This window comes from Diabrotica virgifera, chromosome 5, assembly GCF_917563875.1.
Source record: "Diabrotica virgifera virgifera chromosome 5, PGI_DIABVI_V3a".
In the NCBI taxonomy this organism is placed as follows: domain Eukaryota; kingdom Metazoa; phylum Arthropoda; class Insecta; order Coleoptera; family Chrysomelidae; genus Diabrotica; species Diabrotica virgifera.
In genome coordinates, this window is record NC_065447.1 from 86,888,872 (window position 1) to 86,909,506 (window position 20,635).

Consider the following 20,635-nt stretch of genomic DNA (forward strand, 5'->3'; position numbering starts at 1 on the left):
AGAGATTTTGATAGCTGTTATTATCTCCGTTTTAGAAGGGGAACGCAAGATAATGCAAGTCTATATTCTGCGAGTTTTCGAGAAGTTCATCTGCGTTATCGCTGGGCGTGCCTAGCATCTCCTGAAAGTACTCTTTCCACCAGGTCCATGTCACCAGCCCCCCCTTTTTCAATTTGAGGGTCAAAAAAAAGCTCATTCGTTTGTATTGCGTTAGTACTGGATTATATCACCCTTCATTCGTTTGTACTGCCCCCACCCTTTTAAATCTGCCTGGAGGGGCTGGTGACATGCCATCCCCCCTTTTTCGATTTGAGGGTCAAAAAAAGGTTCATTCGTTTGTATTGCGTTAGTACTGGATTGTATCACCCTTCATTCGTTTGTACTGCCCCCACCCTTTTAAATCTGCCTGGAGGGGCTGGTGACATGCCATCCCCCCCTTTTTCGATCTGAAGGTCCGGGATGGGTATGTTCGTTTGTACTGCGTTAGTATCGGATTGTATCGTCCTTATTTTGTTTGTACTGCCCCCACCCGTCTAGATTGGCCTGGGGGGGCCAGTGACATGCTACCCTCTACTCTGCACTTTTTGCCTTCTGAAAGTCGAAAATAGGCTATTTCGTTTGTACTGCGTTAGTACTGGATTGTATCACCCTTCATTCGTTTGTACTGCCCCCACCCTTTTAAATCTGCCTGGAGGGGCTGGTGACATGCCATCCCCCCCTTTTTTTTCGATTTGAGGGTCAAAAAAAGGTTCATTCGTTTGTATTGCGTTAGTACTGGATTGTATCACCCTTCATTCGTTTGTACTGCCCCCACCCTTTTAAATCTGCCTGGAGGGGCTGGTGACATGCCATCCCCCCCTTTTTCTAAGTTCCTTTTGCCTATGTTTTTTGTCTCTAGAGTTTGGACTAATTAGATAAATGATTTACATACTGCTAAATATTTCCTTAAAATTGGGCATCTTTTAGGCAATAATAAATCAGGTGTGTACAAGATCAAACCACGGAGAAGCAGTAAACCTTTTAATGTGTTATGCGACATGGATACCAACGGAGGCGGCTGGACTCATATTCAAAAGAGATTTGACGGATCACAGGACTTCTATCTACCTTGGAGAGACTACAAATTTGGTTTTGGTGACTTAAGCGGAGAATTTTGGATTGGTCTAGAAAATATTTATCTCATGACAGGTAATAGATTATACTAATAAGTTTTGCGGCTCAATAAGAAAAACACAATTTTTGCACGATTGATCATTTTTGACTGTTTACCGTGACAGATTTTACGTCAGTAGGTGACATTTACTAGCAACTCGACGGTAAGTAATCCAACTCGACGGTAAGTACTCCAACTCGACTGTAAGTAATTCATTTACCGTCGAGTTAAAAAATCCCTTAATTTTAATTTATTTTTTGAAAGAAGAAAGAAAACTAACGAATTATTTATTAATATTGAAACTTATGGTACAATTTGTTAAATTATTTAATGAAACCCCACTTGTTTGGGCTGTGGTTTCACTTCTAACAGAAACTCCTGCAGAATCGCATACATTAGTAGTATTACTAGTATTGCACAATATTTTTTCGGCAAAATCTATTTTATTTTGAAGAGAATCTTCTACATAGCTTTCTGCCACTATCGATGAACGCCAACCTCCATGACGCTTTAATCCGAGGACATCAACACCTTTATTAGCCAAAAGCGTTGCTGATGTCCTCCTGAACGAATGGCCAGTATAGTTCTCGGGATTAGGCAAATTTAAGAATTTGGCAATTTGAGAAGGCCGGCCCCCGATTGTCCCTTTCCCTATTACTTGAGGACAACATTTTCCTTTGGCGTATCTTAAGAACAAATGATTTGATTTTACTTGTAATGGACGAAGTTTTATATTCTTTTGCAGAATTTCTAAATATGGAATTTTATCGTCTGGTTTATTAACGACTGTAAAAGTACGCTGGATGTTCGTTTTTGTCTTGGGTACTTTCACAATCATTAAACCATCGGTTTGTTGGATGTCATTCATAGTAATATTATATAATTCTTCTCTTCTACAGGCACCAGATATTCCCAATATCATTGCGACCTACAAATTATGAAAAAATCTTCATTAGAGTATTTCTTTTACCTAAACTAGCTTATATTACCTTGTGAACTAGAAATTCTTTATCCGGTGCTTCCATCAGAAATTTTTCAAATTGCTCCCGTGTAAAAATGCTCGCTTTCTTAGGCCTATAGCCAACATTTTTTCTCTTCAAATACTCGATCAAAGTTGAAAACTTGGAAATATCAATGCCATCATAAAGAAAAACCGTGGATTTAATCATTGAATATTCTGCCCAGAGGCTTCCAGGAGCTTTCAACTGCATATGTCTTTGAACGAAATATGCCAATAGAGTCTTTTCTTCGATTCTTAAATTCTTGCCTTCGCAGCATTTTTTATAACTTTGGTAGGTATTTTGATAACGAATTTTGGATTTTTCGGGAATAATTGCGGAACACCCTTCTTCCCAAGCCCGTTCAATTTCTTCAAATTCACTTTCGCTCATATTTTAATTTATAATAATCAAAATTGTACTTAAAATTATTGACAACTAAATAAAAACCCAATTCTCCATTGTTGTTATGCACCCTAGTTACTATAACTGTATATATGTTAGTCATAAATAAGGAAAAGACAAAATACATGATAATGGGAGAAACAGATAAAGAAAATGAAGACAATTTCACATTGGAGATAGAAGGAGAAAATGTATGCGCATTTAAAAGAGTTTCAGAATTTACATACCTGGGTGTAAAAGTAGATGAAAAGGGACATGGGGAAGGGGAAATAAAAGCATGAATAGCAAAAGCAAACAAAAAGTATGGAGCATTGCGTCCATTAATGAAATCCAAAGATGTGTCAAGAAAAACAAAAATAAGAATCTACAAAACAGTTATCAGACCTACAGCTACATATGCATGTGAAACATGGGTGCTTAAAAAATCAGAAATAGACCTTTTAGAAAGATGGGAGAGGAAAATACAACGAGCAATATATGGAGGCGTGAAAATAGACGGTCAATGGAGAAGAAGAAATAATAAGGAACTTGAAGAACTATATAATGAACCAAAAATAACGACGGCAATCAAAGCACAGAGAATCCGATACTTAGGACACATAGAAAGAATAGGAAAGGCGAGAATGCCAAAAATGGTTCTATTACGTAAGCCAATACAAAAAAGAAGAATAGGAAGACCAAGAAGGAGATGGAAGGACAGCGTATATGAAGACTTAAAACAAAGTAATATTGTAAACTGGAAAGAAAAAGCTTTGGACAGAAAACAATGGAAGGAAGTGGTGAAGAAATGTATGGAAAGACTATAATGTTAAGTGTAGTATTAAGTGTTTTATACAAACAAATGTTATTGTATATATTATAGTAGTATAGGATATAGCATTATATATAAATATGTAATAGTAATTGTAAGGAAAAATTAAATCTTTCAGCCCTAGGCCTTCACGGCCTGTTGAGCTTAATAAATATAAATATAATATCAATCGTGCAAAAAAGGTTATAAGCATGTCGAACGTTAAGGGTAACCGATCTCAGACAATAATTGGAGTCGTCGCTCCGCTCCTCCTCCAAACAATTGTCTTCGATCGGTATAAAACCCTTACCCTTCTCCATACTTAATATACTATTTAGGATTCACATACAATTTATTATTCGGTATAGTCTCCCTAAACATCAATACACACCCGTGTTGAGCTGGCCCCCCCCCCACTTGCAAAAATTAAAAAACAAATAGCCCTGATTTATTAGCTATTTATGAGCTTTCATATTCCGCAAACTAAAAATTTTGAGCTCGTTCCACTGAGCAGGAATTTAATACTTTATTGGGGGGTTGAGTCAGCCCCCCCACTACTTAAAAATAGGAATATTGAATCGGTTTTGCGGCAGAATTACGAGCTATTTATGAGCTCTTGAAATTATATAGTTTCGATTTTTGAGCTCATCCCCTTCACCCCCAAACAACCTTTTAATTGATTTAACTTAAGAGAAAAAGGCTGAGAAAACTTAAATATATCGTATTGCGGATATAATTCCTATAGCTTATATACTCTAAGCATAAACTATTATATCACGTGCATTTCGATTATTAAGCTACAATCCCTTCGCAAGAAAACCACCCTCTCTTTCCGGCTTAAGAGAAAGTTGTACTTAAAATGCATTAAATTAATTATTTGGCGACTACATATCATTTAATAATTTATAAGCTCCCAAATTACGCGCATTTAGATCAGTAAATTGCAATTTATTTTGTATAGTGCAGTCACTGAAGGTAAAAATCAACGATTACCTTCAATTTCGGTGAACCTTCATCGATTTTCACGAAAATTGGTCAGTGGTTAGAGGATGCGTCAAGAAACAAAGGTGCCATGGTACCACCTTGCGCCTTTACCCTGAGGGTGGATACCGCCCCTTCTCAGGGTGAAAATATTTTATAAAAAATAACTGCACAAATCTATAAAAGAACAAATTAAAAGCAAAATTTATTATATAAAGTTATTAAAATAAGTCAATACTTTTTAAGTTATTAAAGATCAAAGATTTTATGTATTCGTGAAAAAAATGCATGTTTTGAAGCGGTTTTTCGTAAATCACTGAAAAACTGTAAGTTTTTACAAAAAAGTTAATAGTAGTTTAATTCGTATAGCTTATATTCCAAGAATAAACTCTTAAATCACGCTCCTTTCGATTATTGAGCTACAACCCCTTCGCAAGAAAACCATCCCATATTCCCGGCTTAAGAGGGAGTTGTACTTAAAATAATTTAAATTAATTATTTGGCGACTACATATCGTTTAATAATTTATGAGCTCGCAAAATATATGCATCCCAATTATTGAATTGCCATTTTCTTTCTATAGTGTAGTCACTGAAGGTAAAAATCAACTATGACCTTCGATTTCGGTAAATATCCATTCATGTTCACGAAAATAGGTGAGCGGGTAGAGGATACCTCAAGAAACAAAACTAACAATAACAACTTAGCCGGGGGTATATGTCACCCCTTCTCGGAGGTGAAAATTACTTTATTAAAAATAACCCCACAAATCAAGAGAGGGACAAATTCTAAGCAAAATTTGTTTTATAATGTTATTAAAATAAATTAAGACTTTTGAGATATTAAAGATCAAATATTTTAATTTTCAATCAATTTTTCAATCAGAAAACAAAATAGGAAACTACCGACTTGGATCAAGGAATATTAGGGGTGAAAGACTACTAGAAAATTTGGAACAACAAAACCTTCATGCAATAAATACATACTTTAATAAGAAGCCAAACCGAAAATGGACATGGGTCTCCCCAAATGGGGTGACAAAAAATGAAATAGACTACTTCCTCTGCCAAAATAAACAAATTTTCGAAGACGTAACTGCACTTATTAGATTCTCAACTGGCAGCGACCACCGCATACTACGAGCCAAAATAGAAATAAGCAAACTAGAGACGCAGAAATATAGAAGAAAACCAACGGCTATTGACCATAGCAGAATAAGACAAAACGCAGAAGAATATAGACAGACTTTAAGGGAAAACTATAAACAACAAGTAGCAAAAGAAGAGTCAGAAATTAATAAGATTACTGAAGAAATTAAAGAAAAACACTTGGAAGTGGGAATGAAAACTGCCAAAAAACTAACAACAAAAGAAAGCAGATTAAGTAGCGGGACAGTTAAATTAATGGAAAGTAGACGAAAACTAATAGGCGAAAACAAAATAAGCACAGTAGAATACGTAGAACTGAACAAACTTATTAGGAGAAAAGCCAGAGAGGATCTAAGAAAACACACTGAAAATGAAATCGAGAAAGTAATTGAGAGAAATAAGGGCCTAAAATGCTTACGACCAAATTTAGGGAAACCACTACTCATTTCAATAAAGGATGAAACAGGACGGGAAGAGAGGAGAAAAGATAAGATATCAGAAGAAGTAGAAAGGTTTTATAAAGAACTATACACCTCAAAGAAAGACGCAAACTTCAACACTCAGGAATATATCAAGAAAACAATCACGAATGTAAACTCAGAAATATTACCAAAAATAGAAAATTATAAAATAGAAGCAGCACTATCACAATTAAAGAACAACAAAGCACCAGGAACAGATGGAATCCTTGCTGAAATGTTGAAAGAAGGGAAAGAAGAAATCTTACAAACATTAAGAAATCTGTTTAATCAGTGTCTACATAAAGGAGAAATGCCCGACGAATGGAACGAAAGTCTTACAATCCTGCTATTTAAGAAAGGCGACAGAAAGGACATAAAAAATTACAGACCCATCTCACTGCTGTCGCAAACGTATAAACTATTCATGAGGATTATCAACAACAGGCTAACACACAAATTGAACTCGTATCAACCAGTAGAACAGGCAGGATTCCGAAAGGGATATAGCACCACTGACCATCTTCTAACAATTAGGACACTCATAGAAAAAGCTAACGAATACCATATAGATCTGCACTTAGCGTTCGTTGACTACGAAAAAGCATTTGACAGCGTGGAAATGTGGGCAATAGGAAAAGTTATAAATAACTGTAGAATAGATTCCAGATACAGAATGCTAATACATAATATATACAGGTTAAGCAACAATGACAGTACAATTGGAAGAAACTACAAAACCCATACCAGTTAACAGAGGAGTGCGACAGGGAGATGTTATTTCTCCTAAACTATTTACATTAGCACTGGAAGATGTTTTCATAACAATGGAATTAAAAGACATGGGAATAAACATAAATGGAAAAAAACTAAACCACCTAAGATATGCAGACGATGTAGTAGTCATAGCATCAAGTTTTGAAGAATTACAAACCATGCTAACCGAACTAGCAAATGAATCCGAACAAATAGGTCTAAAAATGAATTTTGCCAAAACAAAAACAATGACAAACACACAAGACAATAGAAACGTAATACTAAACGACACCACAATAGAAGCGGTTAATGATTATATATATTTGGGACAGATGATAAAAATAAATAAGGAAAACCAAACAGCGGAGGTAAAAAGAAGGGCCAGATTGGCCTGGGCAGGATTTGGAAAATTAAAATGAGTCCTAAAAAATAAAAAAATACAACAATACTTAAAAACAAGTGTGTTTGACCAGTGCATACTCCCAATTCTCACATACGCATGTCAAACATGGACCTTGACCAAGGCAAACATGGATAAAATAATGAAGACACAAAGAGCCATGGAGAGAGCAATATTAGGAGTAAAATTGATAGACAAAAAGCAAAACAACTGGGTCAGAAGTAGAACAAAATTCAAAGACGCAGGCCAACATATAGCCAGGTTAAAATGGAGCTTCGCAGGTCATAACGCTAGACAAACGGACAATAGGTGGAATAGCACGATACAACAATGGAGACCATGGACAGGAAAGAGAGCAAGAGGACGACCCCAGATGAGATGGGGAGACGACATTAAAAAGATAGGAGGAACGCATTGGAAACAGAAAGCACTAAACAGAAGCGAATGGAGGAAACTGAGGGAAGCCTATGTTCAAAATTGGACGAATTAAAGGGCAAAAGCACAAGAAGATTTTAATTTTTGTGAAAGAAAATGCGATTTTCATAACTAACTTAAAAACTGTAAGTTTTTACAAAAAAGTTTTTATCACTAAAATTGAAGCTAATAAAAAATATAATAAATTGCTGACTTGAAAAACCCTTTAATGTAAATTTAAAGTTAGTTATAGGTAATTAAATGTATAGTTTTTTCTGCGACTATTCAAATCTAAGGATTCAAACTTAAATAACGGGAAATAGATGCATTTTATAACACTTACTAAATACTTGTCAAAGTACTTAGAAATACCTATCAAATGAGCTCCAGAAAAAGTTGATAGCATCAAAATTTATACTCCAAAAATTTTTACAAAAAAAATGATTTTTTTTTAATCACTCTGTTAATTTTTATGATATCAGGCACATCCAACTATTTGAAAGGTAATTTCAAGAGCTATAAAACTGTATTACATTTAGGCCCGATACTTTATGTCTCGATTAACAGCTTGTTAGTTCACCGGGGTTTAATCGTGACCTCTTTAGGGTCTCTTGCGTTGTAATAAATGCAATTGTAAATTTTTATTATTATTCTTATTTATAATCATAATAATACTTGTAATTGCATTTATTACAACGCAAGAGACCCTAAAGGGGTCCCGATTAAACTCCGGTTAACCAACCCGCTGTCAACCGAGACATAAAGTACCGGCTTAATCTTTCAAATACCTTATTTTTTAGGATAATAGGTTAAAGGGCTTCAGTTACATGGTTCTCGTAGTAAAATTTAGGCTTAAACGTTTCTATCTTCGTTATTTTGATTCATACATAAATCAAAAGACAAGTAAAATCTTTGCTAATAAAAAAAACTTAAATTTCGTTATCTACCATTTTTTACGTCAATCGAGTATTGTTGGAGTTATTATTTTAAATATGATCTAAAAAAATAAAGTATTTGAAAGATTAAATGTAATATAGTTTTATATCTGTATACTTTATAAGTACAAATTTTGATGATATCAACTTTTTCTGGAGCTCATTCTTGATAGGTATTTCTAAGTACTTTGACAAGTATTTAGTACCTAAGTGTTATAAAATGCATCTCTTTCCCGTTATTTAAGCTTGAATCCTTATATTTGAACAGTCGCAGAAAAAATATACATTTAATTACCAATAACTTACTTTAAATTAACATTAAAGGGTTTTTCAAGTAAGCAATTTATTATAATTTTTATTAGCTTCAATTTTAGTGATGAAAACTTTTTTGTAAAAACTTACAGTTTTTGAGTTATTTATGAAAAATCACTTTAAAGCATGCATTTTCTTTCACAGAAATTAAAATATTTGATCTTTAATAACTCAAAAAGTATTGATTTATTTTAATAACGTTATATAACAAATTTTACTTAGAATTTGCCCCTCTCTCGATTTGTGGGGTTATTTTTAATTAAGTAATTTTCACTCCCGAGAAGGAATGATATATACCCCAGGCTAATACCGCAAGTTGTTATTGTCAATTCGTGAAAATGAATGGAGATTTACCGAAATCGAAGGTCATAGTTGATTTTTACTTTCAGTGACTGCACTATAGAAAGAAAATGGCAATTCAATAATTGAGATGCGTATATTTTGCGAGCTCATAAATTATTAAACGATATGTAGTCGCCAAATAATTAAGAGTTAAATTATTTTAAGTATAACTCTCTCTTAAGCCGAGAATATGGGATGGTTTTCTTGCGAAGGGGTTGTAGCTCTATAATCGAAAGGCGCGTGATTTAAGAATTTATTCTTAGAATATAAGCTATACGAAGTAAACTACTATTAAATTTTTTGTAAAAATTTACAGTTTTCAGTGATTTATGAAAAACCGTTTCAAAACATGCACTTTTTTTTCACGAATAATTAAAATCTTTGATCTTTAATAATTTAAAAAGTATTGACTTATTTTAATAACTGTATATAATAAATTTTGCTTTTAATTTGTTCTTTTATAGATTTGTGCAGTTATTTTTTCTAAAATAATTTTCACCCCCGAGAAGGGGCGGTATCCACCCTCAGGGTAAAGGAGAAGGTGGTACACCTTTGTTTCTTGAGGTATTCTCTAACCACTGACCAATTTTTGTGAAAATCGATGAAGGTCCACCAAAATTGAAAGTAATCGTTGATTTTTACCTTCAGTGACTGCACTATACCAAATAAATTGCAATTTACTGATCTAAATGAGCGTAATTTGGGAGCTTATAAATTATTAAATGATATGTAGTCGCCAAATAATTAATTTAATGCATTTTAAGTACAACTTTGTCTTAAGCCGGGAAGATAGGGTAGTTTTCTTGCGAAGGGGCTGTAGCTCAATAATCGAAATGCACGTAATTTAATAGTTTATTCTTAGAGTATATAAGCTATAGAAATTATATCAGCAATACGATATATTTTAAGTTTTCTCAGCATTTTTCTCTTAAGTTAAATCAATTAAAGGGTTGTTTGGGGGTGAAGGGGATGAGCTCAAAAATTGAAATTATGTAATTTTAAGAGCTTATAAATAGCTCGTAATTCTGCCGCAAAAGCCGATTCAATATTTCTATTTTTAAGTAGTGGGGGGGCTGACTCAGCCGCCCCCCCGTTAAAGTATTAAATTCCTGCTCAGTGGAAAGAGCTCAAAATTTTTAGTTTGCGGAATATGAAAGCTCATAAATAGCTCATATATCAAGGCTATTTGTTTTTTAATTTTTGCAAGTGGGGGGGGGGGGGCAGCTCAACAAGGGTTCAATACCCTTGTTCCAACGAGATTTCAGTTTATAAATTTCATCGCTGAAGTGATGACGCTAAAGTGAGAAACTGGAAGCGCTGCAAAATACGCTTCCACGGCTGTTATCACTAAATTATTTGATAAAAACGCTTTCCTAAATATTTTTTTTAGGTATTGAAACAGATGGTAATCGCTAGGGGCCAAATCTGATGATTAAGGTGAATGCTCTAACAATTCGAACTTTAATTCATGGATTTAGGCCATTATCAAAATGCCCATATGACACGGTGCATTATCCTGATACCATCTTTTTTATTTTAGCTGGTCTAAAAGATTACAATAATATTCAGAATTTATTATCCTAACAGTTTCCAAGTAATCTACAAACAAAATTCATCTCAAAAAACTGATGCTAACACCTTTCTGGCCAATTTTTTGGACGTGAACTCTTTTCGGAGCCAAAGAACCAGGTTCATAACAAATTTTATCCTAAAAGTGCTAAATAGGGATGGGAAGAACCTACCGGGTTAAACCTAAAACCGGTTTTTTTACTTCGCAATAACCAGTTTTACCGGTTGTTTTTTTTATCCCATTTATAACCGGTTTTTTCTTTTTAAAATAAAAACCGGTTATTAGGTTTTTACGGTGATTAGGATTAGGTTAGGTATTATTTTGGGTCCCAATCATAATTATTATTCTCAAGTAATTATTCCAAACAAAACCATAATTAAAATTTTATATTATTTTATAAAATGCAGAAGCAAACTGAAAGTGCAATCCCACATCAGCCAGAAACAATTATTAAATTTAATTATAATGTTTCCTTGAAAAGGTATTTGTAATCATAATATTTACATAAGAAGTGATCTGGCTGAATTAGACCCAAACTTCATCTATTTTTCACACTTAACTGTTGACATTGAAAGTGGGTGAATGACTTTTTCTGATTACCAAAAATAATGCTCTGACTATAAATATCGAATTACTGATTACGAATACGAAACTCCAAGAATTTCGCTACGTTTTTGATCATATTGATATCGAGTCGAATGGAGTATCGCAAACTAAAGTGTATTGTAAATGTAACTTTGTAACATATTGGATTAAAAAAACCAAAAACCGGTTTTTACAAAAACCGGTTTTTTTGGCCGGTTATAACCGCCAGGTTAAACCGTAAGCAAAAAAACCGGTATAACCGAAAACCGGTGTTTTGTCAAAAACCGCCATCCCTAGTGCTAAATCGATGCACACCATGTCATCTACTTTATCTTTTCGAAAACGCTCCAAAGGTTGCTGAGAAAGTCGCACTCGAATGTGTTTTTTTTTGACGTTGTTAACGAATGCTGCACCCACTATGCACACAGCTTTCTGAAACCCAATACTTGTCAAACTATTGCTTACGCTGCCCAATGAGATGCCTAGGGCTCCTTCTAAATTTCGTTCAGTCTCTTGACAAATTTCCAATACCATAGCCTGTATTTTTTTTACGATTTCTGGGCTTGCTGCTCTTTTGGACGTCCTTGTCGTGGATTGCCTTGAAAGCTTCTATGACCACGTCTAATTTATCAACCCATCTTTTTACTTTAATTTTTGAAGGCAATATTACACTTTCAACATTCGTTCATAAATTTGCTTTGCTTTTAAACCTCAAAACAAAAGTCAGTCACTGCACGATACTTGATTGTTTCTATTGTAAAAAATACTGTGACACGTCTTGAAAACAAATAATGAATCGACAGATTGAAATGAAACTTTATACATGTTCATATAAAGAGTGTACCAACATAACAAAATAAAATTAGGCTAGTAGCAACGCCATCTTTTATCGAACCGCAAAACTTACTCGTATTGAACAACTTAGTATATACGCCAATAAGCTAATTAAGGATGCACCTACATTGGATCCGTATTTCTCCGATCCGATCCGATCCGATCCGACGTCGGCATCGGTTTGAAAACAAACTCATGGTATTAAATGGCCGCACCTACATTGGATCCGTAAATCGCCCGATATGGGGCGATTGATAGAAGAACTTACAGCAGAGAAGCAGTTTGACGTCGGCCGACGTCGGATCGGAAAAATACGGATCTATAGCGCTACGCTTTAATTACTATTTTTGCTAATTTTATTTTCTTAATTTTTAATAACTTTGCTCAAAACGAAACAACATTAGGCACTTAAAATTCACATGTAACATACAAACCATATGCCGTTGATTTCGAGAAACGAAATGTTATCCCTAAACAAATTGTATAAGATTAATGTTTCTTTCAAGAAAACACTAATAGATTACGATGCCCCCAGATCGCCACACTCGTTATGTCAATTTCTTTGAATACAAAACGGTTCTCATCCTTTAAAAGGCAGATGCAGAATTTATGGCCCTTCTTGTCATTATCTCAAAACCGCAAAACCAGTTGGCATAATAGTTGGTGCTCCGGAGGCCAGTCTCTACACAGCATGCAAACGATGCAGACACACCCTCGCTCACGCTAACAATCAACCCTCTTTATTCGTTGTTACACTTATTTTTATTATTTTTAATTAATTCCGTCAAAAAACCACCAATGGAATATTGGTGACGAATATTTAAAAAGCCGCGAAAATTTAAAAAATTAGTGATAATAATATACTTTTGCCGGTTCTAAATACAGTGAATATCGAAAATGACGGACAGTATCAATGTCAATAACAGTGCTGCAGGATAACAGTGCTTCAGTTGATCGGATTTCAGTTAAAATCCCACCGTTTTGGCCCAACGATCCTGAAATTTGGTTCCTGCAAGTGGAGAGCCAATTTACACTGGCAAACATAACAAGTGACGCAACAAAATTTAACCACATAGTTGCTAATCTCGAAACAGCTTACATATCAGAAGTTAGGGACATCATTGTGTCACCACCAGCTACAGAGAGGTATGTAAAATTAAAGTTAGAGTTAATTAAGAGACTTTGTGCATCTCAACAACAAAAAATTAAGAGACTACTTGTGCATAAAGAATTAGGCGATCAAAGACCTTCCCAATTCTTACGACATTTACAGTCTTTAGCAGGCACAAGAGTACCAGATAATATTGTAAGGTCTCTGTGGTGAGGTAGACTGCCATCGTCTACATAGGCTATTCTAGCTACGCAAGCTAAAGCTAGTTTGGACGCAGTTGCCGAGCTAGCTGGCACAATCTCCGAAGCTATAGCTCCTAGCGTCCATATTTCAGAAGTTTCCAACGCGCGTGAAAGTACCATCGATAAATTGACAGCCGAATTAGCTGAAATAAAAATTCAGCTAGCTAGTTTGTCGCAAGCTCAAGCACAAGCTAACACATACCGTCGTAATCGCAGCAACTCAAGAGGCAGAACTTATTCTATAGACAGGAGCTACAGCAGGGAACGTAATAGTGGCATTTGTTGGTATCACTACCGTTTTGGTGACCAGGCTCAAAAGTATTCTACTCCGTGCAAGCATCAGGGAAACATCGCGGGCAGCCGGTAAGTGCGGCATCCGGTCCAAGCCCAAAGTCTCGCCGCCTTTTCGTAACAGACTATGCAACTAAAAAACAATTTTTAATCGACACCGGTGCCGATCTGTGCGTTTTCCAGCGAAAATATATAAGGGTTGCACGCGAAAAGACTACATACGAACAATACGCGGCCAATGACACTAAAATCGCGACATACGGTTATGTGAATTTGACTTTAAACATCGGACTACAGCGTGATTTTAAGTGGCGATTCGTAGTGGCGGACATTTCAAAGCCTATTATTGAAATTGATTTTGTTTCCCATTTCGCTCTCCTAGTGGACATTGCTAAACCAGTGCTTAATAGACAGTACGACAACCCTTCGAACTTAGGGACTCGTTAAAAAGTGTCTCGATAGTAGCGTAAAGACTTTAGCAGAAGTGTCGCGGTATCATGAAATGTTGCTACGATTTCCGGAAACCACGCGACCCGCAGGTATAGTGAAAGACATTCAGCATCAAACCAAGCACCACATCGATACAACACCAGGTCCACCCGTGTTTTCTAAGCCTCGATGATTAGCACCTGACAAACTGCAATGGGCTAAAAAAGAGTTTGAAAATCTTCTACGACTAGGCATCATAAGACCATCAAAAAGTAACTGGTCTACTCCACTGCATATGGTCCCAAATAAAGGTGAGGAATGAAGACCCTGCGGAGATTATCGACGTCTAAACCAAAGAACAGTTCCAGATCGATATCCAATTCCGCACATCGAAGATTTCGGTCAGTCGCTAGCTGGTAAGACAATTTTCTCTACAATGGATTTAGTGAGAGCATACAACCAGATACCAGTAACCACCAAAGACATACCAAAGACCTCCGTTAGCACACCATTTGGGCTATACGAGTATTTATATATGCCATTTGGTTTACGAAATGCAGGACAGACATTCCAGCGTTTCATAGACGAGATTTTACGTGGACTAGACTTTGCCTACGCCTACATCGATGACATTCTCATTGCATCAGAATCCGAAGAGAAGCAAATGTCGCATTTGAAAGAAATTTTCAAAAGGCCTAAGCCGTTTGACGTTGTGATAAATCCAGCAAAGTGTCAGTTCGGCAAAAACGAGATTACCTTTTTGGGATACACAGTATCAGATGGACGACTCACACCTCCACAAGAAAAAGTAGCAGATTTACAAAATTTCACTCAGCCAAAAACAGTGAAAGACCTACGCAGATTTCTAGGTATGTTAAACTTCTACTGAAGGTTCATACCCAATGCAGCTGAGCTACAAGCACCACTACATGATGCCCTAAAAGGTAATGTCAAAGGAAAAGCTCCAATTGAATGGACACCACAGCGAATCCAAGCCTTTGACTACTGCAAAAACAGTTTACTGTAAACGATGTTAATATCTCCATCAGTTGTGACGCTTCTGATTTTTGTGCTGGAGCTGTACTACAATAAAAAGCGGATACAGGTATGAAACCTTAAGCTTTCTTTTCTAAGAAATTCCCACCTAGCGAAAAGAAATAAAGTACATACGACAGAGAACTATTAGCTATATATCTAGTCATAAAACACTTCAGACATATGATCAAAGGCAAGGACATAACGGTATCCACAGACCAGAAACCAATCACTTTCGCCTTTACTCAGAAGCTAGATAAATGTAGTCCTAGACAGTTCAGATATTTAGTCTATATAGGACAGTTTTGCACTAACATTCAGCACATTTATGGATTAACAAATATTATGGCAGACGCACTATCTTGAGTCGATAGCATCAAGAAAAATATCGACATCATGGACTAAGCTCTCACACAAGAAACAGATTCAGAACTGTAAACTTTTTTAAGTGAGAAACCATCACTGCAAATGAAGAAAATACGCTCCTCCGAACCAAATGTGAGTTTGTACTGTGATATATTAACATCTACAGCCAGACCATTTGTACCGAAACCACTTCGAATGGCAATTTTTCGCACCATGCATAACCTAGCACATCCCGGAATCAACAGTTCTGTGAAGATGATCACAGCGATATGTTTGGCCATCCATTAAATCAGATGTGAGGAAATGGACTCGAGCGTGTCTACAGTGCCAAAAATCGAAAATATCGCGCCACATTGTTTCACCTACTGGAAGTTTTCTACCACCTTCCAGCCGATTCGAACATGTCCACATAGACATTATAGTGATGCCGGTTTCAGAAGGAAACAGATACTGTCTAACATGCGTCGACCATTTCATACGTTGGCCAGAAGCTTTCCCGATGCCTAATCAAGAAGCAGACACAGTAGCCAGAACATTTTTTTCTGGTTGGATAGCTGGTTTCGGCACTCCCAAGCGCATCACAACAGATCAAGTCCGACAATTCGAATCGCATCTCTTCAAATTAACTGGAACTACCCATTTAAGGACAACCGCCTATCATCCCCAAGCAAATGGTATGGTAGAAAGGTTTCATCGACAGTTAAAAGCAGCAATTCGATCTCATGAAAATATCCGATGGACCGAAAGCCTACCTTCAGTGTTACTGGGCATACGAGCAGTGTGGAGAGAAGATTTAGGTACTTCAGCTGTCGAATTCGTGCACGGAGAACTGTTGTGTTTGCCAAGTGAACTATTGTTTTCGTTGCAAAGAAACGCCGACGACAGTGCTCACATATACATAAAAACGCTTCGAAATCATTTCAAAAACCTCCGTCCTAAGCAACCGTCGCATCATGGATCCAAAAGCACCTCACCTTCATTTTCAAAGACATGAAAACCACCTCTTACGTTTTCGTCCGCCGTGATACAATCAAAAGCAGCTTAGAAAACCCATATCACGGTCCTTTTCCAGTTATTAAGCGAGGTGATAAGACTGTTGTCGTTCGTGTAAATGGAAAAGAAACAACAATTTCCATAGACAGATTGAAGCCGGCGTACGAGCTTCACGAAGATATCCATCACTAACCAGAAAAAATGACAGTATCCAGCAAAACAAACAGCAGTCCGAAGAGAAAAGCAAGATTTACCGGAACTTATCAAGAAAGTGTCGGTTAACAGTGAATTCAGTGATTTTTCTTTCTCCTCGTATAAACATTGCGTTGTTGTATTTCCTGTTATTTTTAATTTTCATCATATGTATATAGTATGTATTATCTATCGTCTTATTCTCTCGAACGGGAGTGTATAGCGATACGCTTTAATTACTATTTTTGCTAATTTTATTTTCTTAATTTTTAATAACTTTTCTCAAAACGAAACAACATTAGTCACTTAAATTTCACATGTAATATACAAACCATATGCCGTACATTTTGAGAAACGAAATGTTATCCCTAAACAGATTGTATAAGATTAATGTTTCTTTCAAGGAAACACTAATAGATTACGATGTCCCCAGATCGCCACAATCGTTATGTCAATTTCTTGAAATACAAAAAGATTCTCAGCCTTTAAAAGGCAGATGCAGAATTTATGGCCCTTCTGGTCATTATCTCAAAACCGCAAAACCCGTTGATATAATAGTTGGTGATCCAGAAGCCAGTCTCTACACAGCATGCAAACGATGCAAACACACCCTCACTTTCGCTAACAATCAACCCTCTTTCGAGATATAAGCAAACACACCGCTTGTTCACCCAAAATAAATAAATATATTACTGTTCGTTGTTACACTTATTTTTATTATTTTTAAATAATTCCGTCAACAACCCACCAATGGAATAGATCCAGTGTAGGTGCCGCCTTAGCCAGCATTTCTTTCTTCTCTAAATGAACAGCTTTATAGTCTAGTCTAATACATCTGGCAAAAAACTTATAAGGCAGAAAAAACCCGGGCGAATGAAAATGTTATATAACTCTTTAATAATATTAACTTTATTTACAAGTGTTTATTAATACAATATAAATATATTTTAGCATTCGAAAGAAACGAACTGTTGGTAGAAATAACTGACACAAATAAAAACAAAAGTTATGCTCAATATAAGGCGTTTTCAATAGGATCCGAAGAAGATGGTTATATTTTAAACACTCTTAATGGATTTTCCGGAAACATAGATGATTCATTATCAGGACATTTGAATTTAAAATTTTCAACTCTGGATTTAGATCAAGATAATTCCAGAAAGTATGATTGTGCCAAGGATAATCGTAAGTAACATTTTGGTAATCCAATTCGTATTTGGTTTTAAATCGGTCTCCTAATAAGTGTCCTGAAAACTGCTATCTAGTATACGAAACTACCCTAAGTCTAATTGTTACTTAAAACATTTTTAACGAAATGTGAAAATACGGTTAATTCCCCAATGAATCGCTAGTGATTCCTTAATGATTATAGGTTTATTACATTCTCCTTTACTAAAACTTCTTGATGCGTATGCTATCGGTAGATCTATTATAATCTTGACTTAACACGTTCAGTGCCGCCACACGTATCCAACATGGATACATGTGAAGTATCTCATTGATATATATATATATATATATATATATATATATATATATATATATATATATATATATATATATATATATATATATATATATATATATATATATATATATATATATATATATATCATATTGAAGTCCTTATTGGAGGCAAATAATTTGGTAAATAATAAGTCATTGAAATTGGAAAACCTTAAGGCTTACATACCAAATCATTTGTTGGAAATTAAGGGCATAGTACGCGATGTAGATACGAAATTTAATGTAGATTATTTAATGGAAAATATAGAATGTTCTTCTAAAGTCACTAATATATACAGAACCAAACGTAAAATTATAAATGACAATAAAGTTGAATTTGTCAATAAAAAAATGATACTAGTCACATTTGAAGGCAACGTTTTGCCAAATTATGTTTCCTTTAATAAGGTATTTTGCCCCGTAGAACAGTATAGCTCGTTCAGTGTTACAAATGTCTTTTATTTGGGCACGTATCCGGTCAGTGCAAAAGCACACAAGAACGATGTATGCAATGCAGTCAAATTAAAGAAAAAGATCACAATTGTAGTAAAGAACTCATATTTTGTATGCATTGTAAGAGTAAGGAACATATTTCAATATCAAAAAAATGTCCTCAATTTGAGAAACAAAAACAAATTAAAAATATAATGGTTGAGCATAAGATGTCCTTTCTAGAGGCACGTAATTACTGTGACAAATCTTTTTCAAATTTTGTAAGCAATAATTCCTTTGAATGTTTAGCAGATAATGAAAGGAATTTTCCTAGTCTGCCTTCCACTAGTAAAAATATTTCGATATCTAAACCAGTTTCTAAAAACCCAACTTCTTTTGCTTTTACTCAACCTGAAATAAATAATACTAATAAAAAAAGAAAATTTAATTCACCAAGTGCACAGACGACTGCTGAGAAACCGATGTTCCCTTTTGTTTTCGGGCCTGATAAGCCTTTACCTGTTAATACAACCGTACCAAATTATGGTAATATTGAAATTAAGAAAAATGTAACAGAGATTCTTTCTACTTTTATATTGCAACTTTTACAAGGTATATAAAATTTTGATGATATACGATCAATCGATAAAAAATTAATAGTCAGTAGCATTGAACAGGTATTGGAGGGTACTTTGATTAATATTAAATAAATAATGCCCTGTCAACCTAAATTAAAAATAATACAATGGAATGCTCGTTCTGTTGTCTCAAATAAAAATAGTTTGATGCATTACTTAGTAAGTAAAAAAATAGACATAGCTCTTATTAGTGAAACATGGTTTAAAAAAAAATGTGTTATATAATTTTAATGGATATAATCTGGTTCGTAATGATAGGAGAGATGGTTATGGTGGAGTTGCAATACTTATAAATAAATCAATTTGTTTTACTGAACTAAAAATAGAAAATAATAAGTACAATAATGAAATACAGTTATGTGCTATAAAAATTAAATACGGAAATAGACAAATTAGTTTTATATCACTGTATAGAGCACCTAAAATTAGATGCACAATAAATGATTGGATGAACATATTTTCCCAGGTACAAAAACCAGTTATAATTGGAGGTGATTTTAATGCCCATCATTCTGTTTGGGGTTCAAATACAAATGATGAAATTGGAATACAACTGATTAAAATGGCAGATGATCTTGAATTTACAGTTTTAAATAATGAAAATCCAACTTTACTAACTCAACCTAATCAGAATTACTCAATGATTGATGTTACTCTCTGCAGTCCTGATCTTGTTAGTAAGACTGAATGGTATGTCTCTTCAGACACTCTTGGATCGAATCACTTCGTTATACATGTGGATATTTGCATTAAAGACGAAACGGAAACAATTTTACCGAAAAATAAATGGAACATCAAAAAAGCGAATTGGCCTTTATATACTTCTTTGGTACAAAACATTTTTAATAAAAATGGTGATGTTCAAAATAATGTATCAAGCAAATATGAATATTTAATAAATAGTATAAATTATGCTGCTGAGATTGCAATACCACAGTATAGAACTTTTAAGCCAAGAACCCGAAATCCGTCACCGTGGTGGAATACTGAATGTGACATGATTATTAAAAAGCGTCAATTATCACTCAACGATTATAAAAGAGAACGTAATTTTGAGAACTATATAAAATGTCAATCAATTATGGCAAGTACCAAAAAACAACTAAAAAGTATTGCAAAACAAAGCTGGGTCAATTGGGTTTCTTCTCTCAATATATCAATTCCATCATCAGTACTCTGGACTCAAGTTAGGAAGTTATACAGAAAATCACCAACAAAATCAAAATCTTTTGAGGATAATTGGATAGAAGAGTTTTTTGACAAAATAGCCCCACCAACAGCAACATCTATGCCTAATGAAGCTAAGAAAATCGATACTG

At 34.9% G+C, this 20,635-nt stretch overlaps 1 protein-coding gene across 2 annotated transcripts in view; it reads left to right on the plus strand.

The window, feature by feature from the left end:
- Positions 1–20,635, plus strand: part of LOC126885051 (fibrinogen-like protein 1) — a 53,600-nt gene that overhangs the window by 23,661 nt on the left and 9,304 nt on the right. For both annotated transcript variants that reach the window (XM_050651480.1, XM_050651481.1), the window contains 2 exons: positions 967–1,188; positions 17,692–17,925. In XM_050651480.1, coding sequence (XP_050507437.1) covers positions 967–1,188; positions 17,692–17,925 — 456 coding nt within the window. The remainder of the gene's footprint in view (positions 1–966; positions 1,189–17,691; positions 17,926–20,635) is intronic.